Source organism: Harpia harpyja, chromosome Z, assembly GCF_026419915.1.
Source record: "Harpia harpyja isolate bHarHar1 chromosome Z, bHarHar1 primary haplotype, whole genome shotgun sequence".
NCBI classification, from domain to species: Eukaryota; Metazoa; Chordata; class Aves; order Accipitriformes; family Accipitridae; genus Harpia; species Harpia harpyja.
Genome location: NC_068969.1, coordinates 14,570,747 through 14,586,389, shown reverse-complemented (window position 1 = coordinate 14,586,389; position 15,643 = coordinate 14,570,747). Strand labels below are relative to the sequence as shown.

Below are 15,643 nucleotides of genomic sequence, written 5' to 3'. Positions count from 1 at the left end.
AAGGGAACAGTATCCCAGAATTTACTAAGAATCAAAAGACTACTCTGATGAAGATGCAAGGTACAAGTCCAGTGAGTCAAAGCTCAAGACACAAATCTGGATCAAACTGCACCATAGCAACTGCATATGAAGAAAGAGGCTGTGCACAGAAAGGTAGCCCTTTAAAAGTCAAACAAGTGCCTGTAACACCCTCAGAACTGCCTTATGCTTGGGGCTTTAAAAAAATAATTTAAAAATATACCTTGACTAGGCTTGATTAATTCTTGGCTATGGCACCAGAGATCATTCAGGGACTAGCCACTGGCCTATGAGACTTTACAAAATATATCATGCCTGCGAAAAAAGCAGGCAGGGAACACCTTCCTGTCTTTAAGCAGCTGAATACACACATAATTTTCCCCAGCAGTTTAGATCTTTGTCAGAAGGAATGGTATTATTTCCCAGAACATCATCAGGCATGGTAAGGAGAAAAAAAAAAATCATCAGAAATGGCAGGTGAAACTTCTCATGGTAAACAAGTACGGGAACAGACTCATTGGTGAGACCTGCCTAGTATTAACAGCAGAAGGTCTTTCAGCATTGCTGATGGACAGCCCTGGGTTTGTTAGTTATCTTTGAACACTGCTGCATCTAAAAAAAAGTATGTACTACAGGACAGCTTTATGCCAGCTTCATTTGTAGGAGATTCCACAAAGTGGACATTACATGCAAACAAACAAACAATTAAAATACATCAAAGTGAGGAAGCTTTGCACAATGACTTGAGGGTCTACTGTATTAAAAGACTTTCAGACCCAGAGAAAAGTTTGGCTACTGGATCAACAGTAGATGGGCCAGCTTCAGACATGTCAGAAGATCCAAGAAATTTAGTCTCTCCTTGTCACCCAGAAAGCTAAAGGAAGAAGCAAGGCATGAAGACCACATACCATCCTTACCAGACATTTTTTACATTCCACTGCTTACTCACACCTAGGAGACAGAGACCGACAGCATGCTAACAGTAAACTAAGTAAGAATTAGTGTTGATGGAAAGTTTCACTAATTCTTGTAATGTCCAATATGTATTTAATGATTCTCTGAGAGGCACCAGAGGCAACAATCTTCAGGGTTTTTTTGATCTGGAAGAGCCATCTGTGAGCATATTAAGCAAACGCAATAACTTCTTCCCATCCCTCAGCCTGAAAGTCACTTACTAGTGCCATTTATGTCCAATTAACTATAGCCACGTAACCTTCAGCCAAGCATTCAGCTGTCTGTGGCCCAAGGACTAAATTGGTGAGGCACCACTGCGTGACCTTGGCTCAGCTTTATTGAGAAAACTGTTGCTGAGCTGTGAGACAGTCTGTGAGCTAAAGCCCTGCAAGATAAGAAGAATAAAAACACAGACCGAAGTGTAATTGTTGAGATGGTAATCGTTAGGAGCTCAAGGACTCAAAAGAAAAATACTGACATGAAAAAATATAAAACCCCAAGGAAAAAAAAAGCAGAAAAGCAGAAGAGGGCAACTCAGCAAGATTGTGGATCAGTCTGTTCCAAGAGGCAAGAGAGGCCAATGCTTCCCCTCCTGACTGATGACTGCTCAATCAGCAGAGACTCAATCAGGTGCCTCCTCAGCAGTGATGAGCATACTAATGTTTAGCCATGCAACACATTTGTCCCAGCTCTCCCTTCCATGCAGTAAGCACTAAATAGCTGCCACATCCTCAAGTTGCATCTGTCCTGCCTGCTGTCCCCCTGTGCATGGTAAAAGACACTCAGACAAAAGTAATCTGGTGAGGAAGTATTACAACCAGAAGACTTGGGGGAGGGGGGTGCAGGGGGGTGGTGCAGGGAAAGAGGCCTGGGCCAGAAAGCCTATTTTTTCTATGCAGACAAGATGCTAAAAAGTTACATCTGCAACACAAAGTCACTGTTCATTCAGACAGAAGAAACTAATCCTCAGGGATATTCAGGCATTAATGACTTGACTTAGAGTAACAAGACGTGTACTGATGCCTTGAAAGAGCCAGAGTCCTCTGAATTTGCACTTCCAGGCAAGTGGAAATATTGTAGCTTGCCATAAGCACCAGTGTCCTGCTATTCTTTCACATGAAAAAACAAGGGTGTGGGAGGTGGACTGGAAAGGGAGAGCAGAGGACAGAAAATTCGTAACTGTAGAATTCCTTCTAATAACTGAATGGCCAACATAAAGAGTTGCAGCTGAGTTGGTGTTTACAGCAAAGGCTGGTATGCTCTACTGCTAGACAACACCAAGTTTAATTTCCCTCACTGTATAGCCTTTCTGTCACATACTTTTGGCAACATATTTATGTTACTGGTGTATTATACCTTGAGATTAAAACAAAACAAAAACTTAAAAACCTGAAATCTTCCAACCCAACTATCTCATGATCGAAAAAACCATTGTGGAATAGCATTACATTTGTAGAAAAGACACCATAAAAACATTTACCTGAATAACAAAGATAAGGTTCCACTTCAGTTCTTTATTTTAGGTTAAAACTCATAGCAGGAAGAGCTTTTTAGTAACCAACAGGTTAAGAGCCTTACACAGAAAAAAATTAAAATAGGCTGATGGTATCTAACATTTTTGAGAGGCTCCCAAACTGAGTTTAAGTTTCCTCAAGATTAGGAACCACTGCTCTGCGTACATCTCATCTTTGCAGAGCTGGTGGCTCTGGCTCCCATGAGTTCTGATCTGCAGTACCTTACTCTTATCTGGGACAGCCTGATCTCCCCAGTGAACATGGCAAGAGAAGGAACTTGTCCTATCTAGTCAAAGACATGGGATGGGTCTGCGGCAGAGCAGTTCAGGAAGATAACTGAGCGTAGAAATGCAGCACTGGCTTAGGCTAATGCTATGGTATGGTAGAGGACAGGGGAACGGGCACATGGTCAGAATATATTTGAGGTAGCCTTATGTCCTGTAATTCCACTGATCAGAAAGGGGAATGTCCTTAAAATGAACAATTCCTAACCTAGAAATTCTTTTGCAAATTCCTTAAACACAGAATGAATGACAATTCAAAAGGCAACATGTTGTCTTGAAGAACTGCTTTGAAAGCATTTAATACAATATTAATGGTGCCATTATTTCAGTGATAATAAAGATACCAGTGCATCAAAAAAGTAGTTTGCTAAGATTGTGTTCTAACAGACATTTATAATTTGCTCAGTAATATTCTGTTTGGTATTACAGTTCTACAGGAGGAAATAAATCTGTGTCCTTAATTGTTCTTCAAATACAGTGATTAAAAGTGACATTAGCCAGAATTTCTTCCAAAAGGGTAAAAGATACTCAAAATGTGCATGCACACACATATTATATGCCTGTTGCACATATATATATGATCCACAAATTATCATGTGAATTTGCTTGATGCAAGAAATTGCAAAATGGCACCTTAAACTCTGCAAATGCAAATCACATGACCAACAGAAGCAAAGTAAGCACAAGTCTCTCTGAAGTCAGTGATCAAAACTAATTGGACAAAGTGCAGGTTGTTCCATGGTAGCCACTACCATGGATTTTTATTTCCTGTATGCTCCTTCCCCGAAATAATCTCCTATCCCTTCCCTTACGGTATGGTTTCTTTTGCTGCTTTTCCCCCTCCTTTCTTCAGAAAAAACACATCCTAGTCTAGAAACAGCATGTAATATGGCTGGTTTTAAGGTATGCATATGCTGATGGGCACAAAAGCTAAACTAAACAAAGCATAGGCAAGCTCATGCTGCGTTCTTTCCCTTAGAGAAAGTAGTATCTGAGTTTTTACACAGTCAAACAGAATGTGTTAAAACCCAGCAGGTTTGAAATGTCCACCTCTGTCAAATTTGATTGCCCCTGGGCAAATGATCCAAAAGTCAATGGGGGCCTAAAGGAGAAAATGGAAAGATCAAAGGAAGAGGCAAGGACTGCAAAAAATAAGTTTCCTTCAGAAACTGTCCTGCAGTAAGCATTCCATGCCATTTCTGAGAAACTGAAAGGAAACATACGCTACGTTTCAAAGACACAGCTGCTTACCGCTCAATGACATAGAAGTTGTCTCCATCATCACCTTGGTCAATCACATGTTCCTGAGGTTTCACCTTCCTCTCAAACATGGCATCAAGGACCTGAGACAGCTGCTCCTACAAAACAAGCAGGAGGGGGGAAAAGAAAAAAAATTTTAAAAATCAAAAAAACTCTTGAAAAATACACCTTAGCATTATTGCTGGACAAGGGTGAGTTCATTTGACTTGATCTGTATAGTGAACTGCAACACGCATTGCATTATTTTTACTGTATGCAAATACAAGTAATCCTGATATTAAATGTTGATTTCCACTAGCACCTCACTTGATTCCAGCTTATTAATATAAGTTCAATAATGCAAACACAGATACTTCCATTATAGAAGAGCTATTATCTCAAATTTATGTCCAAATGGCTTAACTTATGCATATCACTTTAGTGCCAAACTCCACACATACAGCAAGCTCTCACGTGGTACAATCTGACACAGCTTCACTGCAATGGATACATATCAATTACATCAACAGCACATATATTTCATTATATGTATGCATGTCTAGAAACTGCACCACAATTTATTAGTAATTTATTTATATTGTCATCATCTAAGAGCCCCCATCATGATCAGGACTATACTGAACAAGACTCTATACAGAGTTATTTCCCTAGATCATCTGTGTCTTAGAGAACCTGCAATTCCAGCACAAGACGAGATCAGGTAGGTACAGATGGGGAGCATGTACAGAAAATGAGATAATGCTGGCCTGCACAGCAGACTCAAGCTAGGTTTCTCTGATGAGCCATGACTAAACTTTTTTTTAGGCAGCACAGCCAGGGAAGCTGTGAAAGCCAAGAGAGATGATGCCGTATAAATGCCCTGCTTCAATGCTAGGCTGCTTTACCATCTCTGTTATTCCAAAGTTCATTAACAATGGACTTTCACTGCATTTTCAATGACCAGATGTTCAACGTTGAAGATGTAGATCACAGCTGAGTTTCTAAAAATACACTGCATGAACACGCAAACTAGTCTTTATGCTGCTAGACACACTTGAAATACTTACTGCACTCCTCAAGTTGGGAATAATCATTGCAGCATCTGTAGGCACCACTACATTGAAAATATTGCCTATCTTTTCACTAGAATCCTATTTTCTTGTCTTTAAAAACTCTCCTGATATTTAAACTGAACAAACAATCATTGTATGAAAGCCATTTATTTTAACTACATATTTTACAGCATGCATTTAAGTAACAGCTGTCAGAAAACAAGCAATGCAGATTTTAAAAAGCTTATTTTTTAAAATACTGTAACTCAATAATGCTTTATTTGGAGGATAAACAGGCAAAGACTTATTTTAAGTAAATAAAACACTGAGCTCTTTGTCAATAAAAGGACAAGCTTTGTCAGATTTCTGAACTGTAAAAAAACCCTCTTGGTTTAAATATGGGTACTGAGCATGCTCAGGGGCCTTGCTGGTAAGGATAACAGTCATTGCTCTCACCCAGTACAAAATTCAGTTGTAACTAGGATTCTACACACTCATAAGACACTGTGGAGCCTACACACGATACATCACACCACACAGAGCTTTTAACAGGAGAGAAGTTATCCATTCCCCAGCACTTTATATTGAAACATAAATCAGGTTTATCATTGGGGATGCTCAAAATCTTAGGGTTAAACTCTGTGACAATCCAAATGGATTTTAGTCCGGAGTTCAACGTGAACCTTGCTAGAAGTGATCCACCGGACACTGGCTCCCGTGTGTTTGATACCAAGTATTACAACAACTATTCATGCAAGTAAAGACATTTAAAAGGGCTGTTGAGTCACTGGGCCTAAATTCAGCACAGTTCACCTAAATGCAACCAGTGGACAAGGGTTGAATTTGGCCAGGACATTTAAGTCACACAATCATATTTACTCCTAAAGGGGTTTTATGCACTTTTATGGTTGTTGGGTTTGTTTGCTTGTATTTAACAGTTTTACGTGACATTCTTTAGAGGTTAAGAAGCAAAAGAACGTATTTTGAGCCTTAATTTGAAAGTGTTCCTCACAATTATTAAAGGACAATATACACTGAGCAAAAGCAGCAGTCATGCGTTCTGCCTTTCAGTGGGTATTCTACAGCCAACCTTTCCAACCAGTCACATTACACAGAGGGAGTTAAAAAGAAATTTTTGGGAGGAGGGGTGAAAGGATGCAAATTCCATACTCCCTTTATACCCATTCCTAGGAAAGCTCTCCCCTCACTGCTAAGTGCCATTTATCATACTATAACCAATATATGGACTGCAGCCATCTTTTTCAGCCATGCGCTACCTTAAAGCCTGAGTCTTTAACAGTTGCAGTTAAGATCATTTCCATTACTTCTCCCCTCAGCTGCTTAGAAAGCTTTTCGCAGGAAGTATTTTTCCAAGCCCACCTTCTCAGCTCAAATTTGTTTTTCAAAGTCATCTTTGGATATAAACTGGTTATTAATTTTTGCTTCTGGGTGATTTTACTGGAAGCTAAAAGATTGGCCTACTCAATTCAAATGGTGATCACATTTTGCACATACCCCTTGAGCTGCTGAATGTTCTTAAATATGTTTCATTTTTTACTGTACATAATGAGGTTACTTGCAACAGGAACCTTTAAAATGTCTTAAGTAAATAGGCTTAATAATAGGAATCCCAGAACAGTGAAAGGCCAGTCTTGGAAACGACAGCTTTCAAGTAAACTTTTTGACAGAATGTCAATTCCTCAAGCCTGCTGCATTCAAAAGCTTTCAACAATTATTTTCAGAATGCAGTTCAGTGACTCTTGGGGTTTGTACAGCAACCAAAAACTGGGAGAACTTCCTGGTTTTCAAGGAAAGCTGAGCAGCGTTTCTGAAACCATAAGCTATCACATCCATCCTTTCACATCTCAGGCAAAGTTCAATGATTCAAACCAGGAAGCTGCAGGGACCATCGCTGGTGTTAGAGCTTTCATTCTTCCCCAACCTGTAGTAGAGATGTCAGTTCTGTTTTCATGGAAACAGCAGACCAGAGATGAGATGCATTTATCCTATGGCCTCTCAGAGGCTGGATTAGAGGATCTCCAAAGGTTTGTTCCTGAACTATCCTATGATCCTCATCAAAAAAAATTCATACCAATTAAGATTACTAAGTGCAAGCAATGGAGGCTCTCATCATTAAAACTCAACGCTGAGGCAATGAGTAGTTAATAACCAACTTCAGCAATAAAAATAAGACAAGTAAAAACAGGAACAACCTAAAAACATTACTTTACATTCATTTACAGAAAATTTACTGACATATGGGCATTTGAGAAAAACGTGCAGCAATCTGACATAATGCAAATGTGGATAGTGTTCAATATCACAATTGTGTAAGTAATTTCCTTTTTACATTGCCCATAAAATTATGAACTGTTTTCTAGGGAAAGGAAAATCACGTGCAATGGTACCCAACAACAAACATTGAAAGACAAGCAAAAGAATTTTTAAAACCCCCAAACTTTTCTCTAACAGAAAAAAAAATTGAATTTGCAGGGAGAGGGATCTGACAATCATAGTAACTGACAATTTGACATGTTTGTTTATATTGTTCATTGATTGTTGATCTCCAAACAAATGTCCCAATCCAGCCCGCATATAATTAATAAATCATGAACTATCACAATGCAAACAAGTGTCTGGACTATTAGATCATGCTGTTACCTGTACCTACAAACCATCAACTCCAGCTAAGAGTTGCTTAGAATCATATTACCTGATCTAGGTTTTTGAAGAGTAGGATATCTTTACATGCTTCCTGCAGTCTGCATCGCTGTTCATCAGTTTTTGGATGAACTACCTATAAAACAAAGTAAAACAAAACTGTCATGACAACAAAGAAATATGGTTACAGACTGAACCTTCACTTCAGAGTGAAAAAACAGAACACAACTTAAGAGTGTCAAAGTATACAGTTCTTTTTTGTTTTTTGCATAAACAGTATTTGTATCTAAACATAGAACGCAAGACAGAATGAGAGAGACATAACAAATATATTATGCTGACAATTAACACATGCAAAATAACAGTCAAGAAAGACAAGAAAGAAGAGGATGCCTTTTCCTTTCCCTTCTAACCCAGCCACAGATACAGTCAAGGCTTGATTGGAACAGAGGAAAAAGTCAACAGTTTTCTTTCTAAACTCTGGCTGTATTAGTCCCAATATACTTACTGTTCGCATACAAGTAGTTTATAAGATTTATGATACATATGTATCTCAGCCCATCTAATAACAGAAGTTATCTAAGCAGCAGGGGTTTTGGGGGTTGTTTGGGGTTTGGTGTTCCCCCCCCCAACAAAATTACTTAAATTAAAGCTTTGTTGTTAGAGATATTTTTTTTGTTACTTCTTTCCTGTTATAGACCTCTCGTCAGGTTAAAGGAACCAACACTTACTGTGTCATAAAAACATTTATATATGTGCTTGTTGGGGGCTAATTATGAAAACATATATAAAAATATTAATTACCCCACATTCACCAGGTTAACTACATTTCTGGAATAACAAGGATTCCAAAAAACAGTTACATTAGTAGGCATTTATAAAAATTCATTGTCCAAAGTTGAGCAGATCTCAGACCCTTGTTTTAAAAGAAAATTTAATATTGAATCAGCAGTCAGGAAAATTAAGACATTTGATGGAATAACTGTATCCAGGTTTACAAACATTTGGATGATAAGACACAATCATAGTCTTTTTTTCTTTTTATAGCATCTTATTTATGAAGTATCTTCTTTTTTAAGAGAAATTAAATTAGACTTAGATTTTCATTGCAGAAGTGTAAGCATCCTTGAGATGGAATCTGGAAAAGGAACACCAGAAATCCAGAGGGAAAACATTGACCCTCACCAGCTAGGCTACAGAATTTGCTCACATAAAAGCATCTCTAAAGAAATACAATTACAGTATCTGGACTTGCAATTCCTAGAAATTCCCAACTTTCAAAACCAATAGAACAACAGGTGGCCACAGTCTCAAAATATTTCAACAAAGTATTTCTCCTACCCAGGCAGAACTGCTTTGACCAGAAAGACAGTAAAAAGCATGTGAGGAATTTTAAGCGCCCATGAAGAAACAGCTGTGGTAAAGCTTAACTAATTCTTCACAATAGCATCGATGCTCTAGGAACTGCCTCAACAAGCCTTTAAGATAATTAAGGAAGGAAAATATCCAAAATTTTAAAGATGGTAGACTTAAGCACAGCTCTCGAGTCCTTTGAAGTAAAATGATATTAAAGCTATAGTGACAAAAAGTGCATGAGACAAAGTGGCCCTAAATTTCAGAGCAATGTCACTTTGTCAATGTCAGCATACCACACAGCCTCTCAGAACAAAATGCACAAGTGGTAGGGAAAAGGTGAAGTACAGACATCTGCCTGTCAAACTGTAGAGAGAACTATGCATGATGCAATTCACTCATTCTTACCCTTTGTTCTGTATCTTCTTCCTCTTCATCTGGATTGAAAGCTTCAGCACAAACTTGGAAGAAAGAGAGGAAATTAGTAAAAAGAAGCAGTTACATGAGAACATCAAACAAATCATGTTTAAATTCCTTTCTTCTGTATTTTATTTTCCTACAGGAAAAACAAAATCACTTTTGTTTTTTTGTCATTATAGTGTCAGAGGCTTAAATCCTATCTATTCTCTGAGAAGGCACAGCATGGCTGTTCTCAAACTCTCACGTAAAAAGTCTGTAACTTACAATAGAATATAATCTGCCTAGCGAGTAGTCCAAAGCACGCACACAGATTTCCTTTCAATTCTTATCAAAGCATAAAAATCTCCATTCAGATTCATTTATAAATATCTTCCCAAAAATGCAGGGGGAAAATTCTGCAGCTACATTGCTTTGTTCTTTGCAGTGCAATGTATCCAGCAAAACATACTAAAAAAAAGAGTACAAGAAGGTATGTGGCACTCACTCCATCTCAAGTCAGATTTGCAAGTGAGTATCTGTATTTTGGGTTTTTTTCGATACAGAGAAATCACGTTTATACAGAAATTAACCTGGGAAATGAACAATCAGCTTGACCATAGTATATTCTAAGACAAGAAAATGTTTAGTGCCCTCCCCTATATGCTCCTATATCTTACTACGTTTGACTCAAATGAATGTCAGGTTGCAATATAAAACCAACTTAAAAAAATACACAAAGAGATTTTTTTAAAAGAAGGATAACAACATTTGTGGAAACCATACACTGTAGTGCATAGGAACAAGGTTCTGCGAAACATGTCAGTATAACTACAGGATCAATTTTAGGAGAGGCAATGATAATGGTGAGCTTCTAGAATTTCAAAACATTTTTGTTTGGTTTCAATACTTCAGAAAAGGCTTATCTTCACTTATCTTAACAGTTACGCTGTTACACAATTTTACAGTATTAAACACAGACACCTTTGGCTGCCAAAAGCCTACAGCTCTAGCTCAGACTTTCTTCTTAATTTGTGGACATTTGCAGTTCTTACATGTCAAAGTGAACTCTACATTCTACCTAGCTGTACAGACAGAGAAAGTGAGAGTCAGTCCTGTTTTCATCTAGTTCTGCTCTTACTTCAGTAAGGGTGGTCTTATTTCTGAGGCTATATACTACTTGCAGAATTTTACAAGGAAACACAGACAAGCATTTTTCTTTGTACTTTTATCCAGCATCCTGACAATACTGAAGACTTGGCAGAATGCCCAGAAGCTCACTGCAGTGACATCTAACCACTGAATGGACTTAGAAAGGATAAATAAAAATAAGCAGATTTAAAAAAAAAAAAAAAATCTAGAAGGCCTAGTATTCAGCAACTTGCAAATAACTTGAAAACGCATACAGGACTATTGACCTTGTCATCATGCTTTCAAAAGTACTATAAAAATGCACAAGTCCAGCATAATTTGCTAGGAAAGACTTGCCTTCCCCCCCCCCCCCCCCCCAAAGGTACAGGTCCTTTCTAGCAAATTAGATTTTAATTTCTTTTTTTTTCCTGGAGAGGTTGAAGAGAGGTTGAAGAGACTGGAATACAACACAAGCATTCCATTTATCAAACCACAACATAAAAACCCAATCATGTAATCACTAGGTGTTTGAAGAGTAGTTATTGCTCATACAATAAATCCGGTGTCGCACTGCCTCTTCTGGTTTGCACCATTTAAGAATATGGAAACAATATATTAACAGTGCACCTACAACAAACACATGCTTTTAGTTTAACAGAGTGGTCCACCCACATTTAGGGCAGATAATTTACAAAGGATAAACAGCATTCTTACCCAGATGAAAAGAAAAGTATAGTCCACCACACAGTCCAAAGATGACTATATTATGGGAAGGCAGATACCTACAAAGCAGAATTTGGACTGACAGGCAAAGATCCACTTAATATGCAATAAAAAGGAACTAACAAAGAGAACATTATTAGCATTTCAGTGTGAAAGCTTTCCTCCTCCTTTCATTTTACAGTAAGGATCAAAGTCTATTGTGAAAGCTTTGGATTTTCTAATAAGGAACGTTTTCTTAGAAGAAAGGCTCCTTGGTTTAAACAGTATGGCGAAACTGGAGAAAAAAAAAGTATCTTTATTCTTTACAACCAGCATATCTTACCAGTAAGTAGAGTTCAATTCTTTACTATACACTCTAGTACGTACTATAAATGCAGTTCCATACGTTTCTGAAAGTCCCTGGCATATAAGCACATTCAAGCCGTGTATCTATGAATGCAGAGATCACTGTACTTCACTATATCATTCTATCATTTAAATTCTCAATATTAAGCTGCAAATTAGATTTTGTTCCCACCTCAACTGCAGGGAAGCTATTACTAAGAATATGCTTTGGAATTGAGGAAATTGTCTTCAAGATTTCCTTGGGAAAACAAGTGTAATTACCACGGCTATGATTACAGCATTAGAGCAAAACCTTATCTTAAAACATGCAGCAATCAAAACAACACAGTTCTCTGCAACTTTAGGATCAAACAGCTTTGGCTGGGATTTGTACATGTAAGTTTCCCCTATTTTGTCTTACCCAGTAAGGGTGAAAACAGCTTCATAAAGCCCGCTAAGGATACAGACTAGGACTTAGTACCCTTTCCTTACATATGGAAATCAATCACTTCTGTAGTGCCCATGAATGGGCACCACAGAAATACAACAAAAATGTGGCAAAAATACTAGTTCTTCCCATGCTGTTGCATAGAAAGCCTTCCCATTACACTTTTCATTCTTCAACCTCCTGCTGGGATTTCTTTTTTCATGTAGAAGTGGTAGGGCAGACATTTTGGAGTTTGACTGATAGCTCTGATTGACAGGACTTTTTTTACTTGCAGGCAGAGCTGTAACACTTAATGCAAAGTGTCTGTTGTGGGATGGTTAGAAGAAGGGGAGAGAGACAAAAATGATTAATTCTGACCTGAAGCTTAAATTAATACTGTGATATGCTGGAAAGCCCACGGAAAGCTGTTCAGCCTACTCATAACAACCAGCAGCATTTTCCAAATATTTTAAAACATGACTAATGCAAAGAAAAGGCGAACATTACGTCAACACCATCCTGTGGTTTACATGGCAATACATCTAATTTTTCTTTCCACTGTTTTTAATCGGTAAACTACTTGTGGAAGTCCATACTGGTGAACATATTACCTGTCAAAGTCTATGTGTCAGTCTTACCTTCAACATGTTTTGTGTTATCTGTGCTCAAAAACAGTGTTGCTTCTCTATTCTTCTGACTGAAAAGAACCCCTGTAACTACCCTAAACTCTGCCAACCCCTGTCAGAAATCTATGGAAGTTAACTTCAGGACTCCCAAAGGTTAGTCATTTGTGGGTTACAGTACAGCCAGTGCCACTGAAAAACGATTTGATCTTTCATCCTGACAGAGTGAAAACATACGTGCCCCACTATTTTATACATGACTGAATTCACATATTGACTATTTCAGTGTCCCAATAAAACAGGTACTCCAAGGCAAGCTTATTCTCACAGGATTATCCTGAAGAAATGGGTTGGTAGCATCTTTTCAGACTCATTGAAACAGCAGTTGGAAGGGATCTCTGTCTGAAGGTCATCCAGTCCAACCTGCCCCTTAAAGGGGAACTATTTGTAGTGCTAGATTGGGGCTGACCTGGAAACCTCCCTGCGCAAAGATTGCACATCTCTCTGGCTAACCTGCTCTACTGCCCTCCTGGGGAAGAAGTTTTTCTTCATGTGCAACCTAAAGCTCACAAATATCTTGATATAATTTGAAGTGACTTCTGAAATCACACCTTTCCTATGTGAGATTTTCAGCACAACTCTGCCCTTGAGCAAACACTAAGCATGAATGCATCAGTGAAAGTTATGTACAAGTGTGACACACACCCCAATTACATATTTCCAATACTACAGCTATATCAGCATATCTCATGCAGACCAAGCTTCCTTCCAAATCTACCGACATAGTTCAAATAGCTTTGGAACATAAAAAACAGTTTTCAATTTTAAGCAGCTTTAAGATAAAAAGAAATCCAGGCTTTTATCCTACCATCTACGTTTAGTCTCTCTTAGCTTCTGCAGCTTCTACAGCTAGTTTAGCTTTCTCCTCTTACAGCACCTTCTTTGGCTTTCAAGAACGGGCACATCTGTTAACACTTCTGAAGGCTCAGAAATGATACAACTCGATCACTGCTTTGTTATGCAGGTGACAGCATCTGCAAGCAACAAAGATCTTTCTAGCTGCAGCAATGACATAAGCAGTGGATGGGTGAGGGGGAAGCAAGGGGGTGGGGAGAGAATGAGAAGTAGCAAGAAAAGTTTGCCAGTACAAACACCACCTTTGTCTATGCAAGTTTTAATCGCTCCCAGGATAATATTGTTCTGCAAAATATGTGTTTTGTCAAGATCAAAGTCCTTGCACTCTATGCAAATCTCCATAATAGTTCAGCATTTAGCTCCCATAAGCAAATAAAGCCTTTGTGAGAAACACATACCATGCCAGTAGTTGAGAGATCACTGTTACTTTATTTCAAAACAGTAGCCAAGAGGCTGGGGCCTGAAGACCTTCAGACACACACAAGAGGAGGAAAAATTTCCATATTGGACTTGAAAATTCTATGTTTTATGTAAGGTGAATATATTGTTAATATTTCTGTTGTTATTGGAAGAAGTAGCAAAGACATGCTCTGCCATATTCTCTTTGCAATTTTGGATAGCACCTTCTGTACTTCAGAGTGAAATCCTATTCGCTCGTCTTTACTTATGCAGATGCATTACCTCCAATTGATCCTATGAGACACATTAATGAAAATCCACCCAGGTTAGTACATGCAGAACAACTTTTCTAGTTACTTATTCAGATCAGTAATCTTGCACTATGTTTAAGGCATTCTTTGCATTTGAGTTTGCCAAAGCTTCAAACATTTTTTAAGTCTGTCTCTCAAGGGACAGATGCATAGCCTCTTCTGGGAGCACTACGCCAGCTGGAAAGGTGACCACTTCAGTGCCTTGTCAATCCCTCTTTGACAGCTAAGTTGCTAAAGCAGGCACTTCCAAAATGATGAAGTTGAGATGAACTTAGGAAGCTTAAACAGAGCTTATACATAGGCCTGCTGGCACAGCTCAACGTGATTTTCTGCACTTCAGAAACAACTTCAAGTTTCCTCTCACTTCTATTGCTGAATAGCTCAGAACTTTTTGGTTCAGAAATTGCACTTTGTTTCCCAAGTTAAAGATCTCACCATGTCAAAGCAGACAACAGATTCATACCTCAATCCAGCAAGTGGGAAACAGAACCTGCACCCATTTGCACTACCTGAACAATTTTCACATTTATGACAGTTAGAATGAAAAGCAACACTGAAACCTGAAAAACAGTTAAGCCATCTGCAGGAAAATCAGCTGTTTCAGCCTTCAATTCACTAATGAGAACTGACTGAAATCAAGTGTAAATTTTTAGTTAAAAAGAAAGTCATTGCACCAGCCTAAAACTGAGATCTCAGGTCCTAAAAGGCTGGTCTTCCTCTTTTACTTTATGTGCCACATGAAAATCCCCAGATGCAGGAGTACCCACAGCAGTACCACCTCCTGACTTCATTCTTAATTCTCAAGGAGGCATAACTGAGACGCGACTTACAATGACTGGGACTTGAGCAAACAACACCCCCTCAAATCTTTGTCAAATACCAACGCAGAATATTCAAACACACAACCACTTGCATGGCCATATATGTCAAATCAAGTGTAAGGTTTTTCAGTTGCAAAATATTTAGAAATAATGAATTTAGGTGGCAAAGGGGAAGAATAGGTTTTCAATTCTGGAAACAGCTTCAAATTTCATTTAAAGTTAAAAAGAAATTAAAATAAAATAACTCGGTTCTTCACAGGCAGACTTATTCTGCGTTACAGATTAACTGCGAAGATACAAAGTCACTCAGCAGGGCTGTGCCAAACCAGCTCAGTCCAGCAGGGATTACAGGTTCAGGCGCAACTCTGCACATGGTCCCAAAGCCTGCTCAGGCTGGAAAGCTGAAGAGATCATTTTATCAGGCAAAGAAGCCTATGAGACACTGATAAGCCTGTAAGGCCCTAAAATCCTGCACTGTTTCACCCAGCTCCGTGAAAA

At 38.5% G+C, this 15,643-nt stretch overlaps 1 protein-coding gene across 1 annotated transcript in view; it reads right to left on the bottom strand.

Moving 5' to 3' along the window:
* The window catches only part of PRKAR2A (protein kinase cAMP-dependent type II regulatory subunit alpha), a 69,330-nt gene that overhangs the window by 15,308 nt on the left and 38,379 nt on the right, over window positions 1–15,643 (bottom strand). Inside the window, exons 3-5 of the mRNA XM_052775951.1 lie at window positions 9,484–9,536; window positions 7,775–7,858; window positions 4,022–4,128 (exon numbers count right to left, since the gene is read on the bottom strand). Coding sequence (XP_052631911.1) covers window positions 4,022–4,128; window positions 7,775–7,858; window positions 9,484–9,536 — 244 coding nt within the window. The remainder of the gene's footprint in view (window positions 1–4,021; window positions 4,129–7,774; window positions 7,859–9,483; window positions 9,537–15,643) is intronic.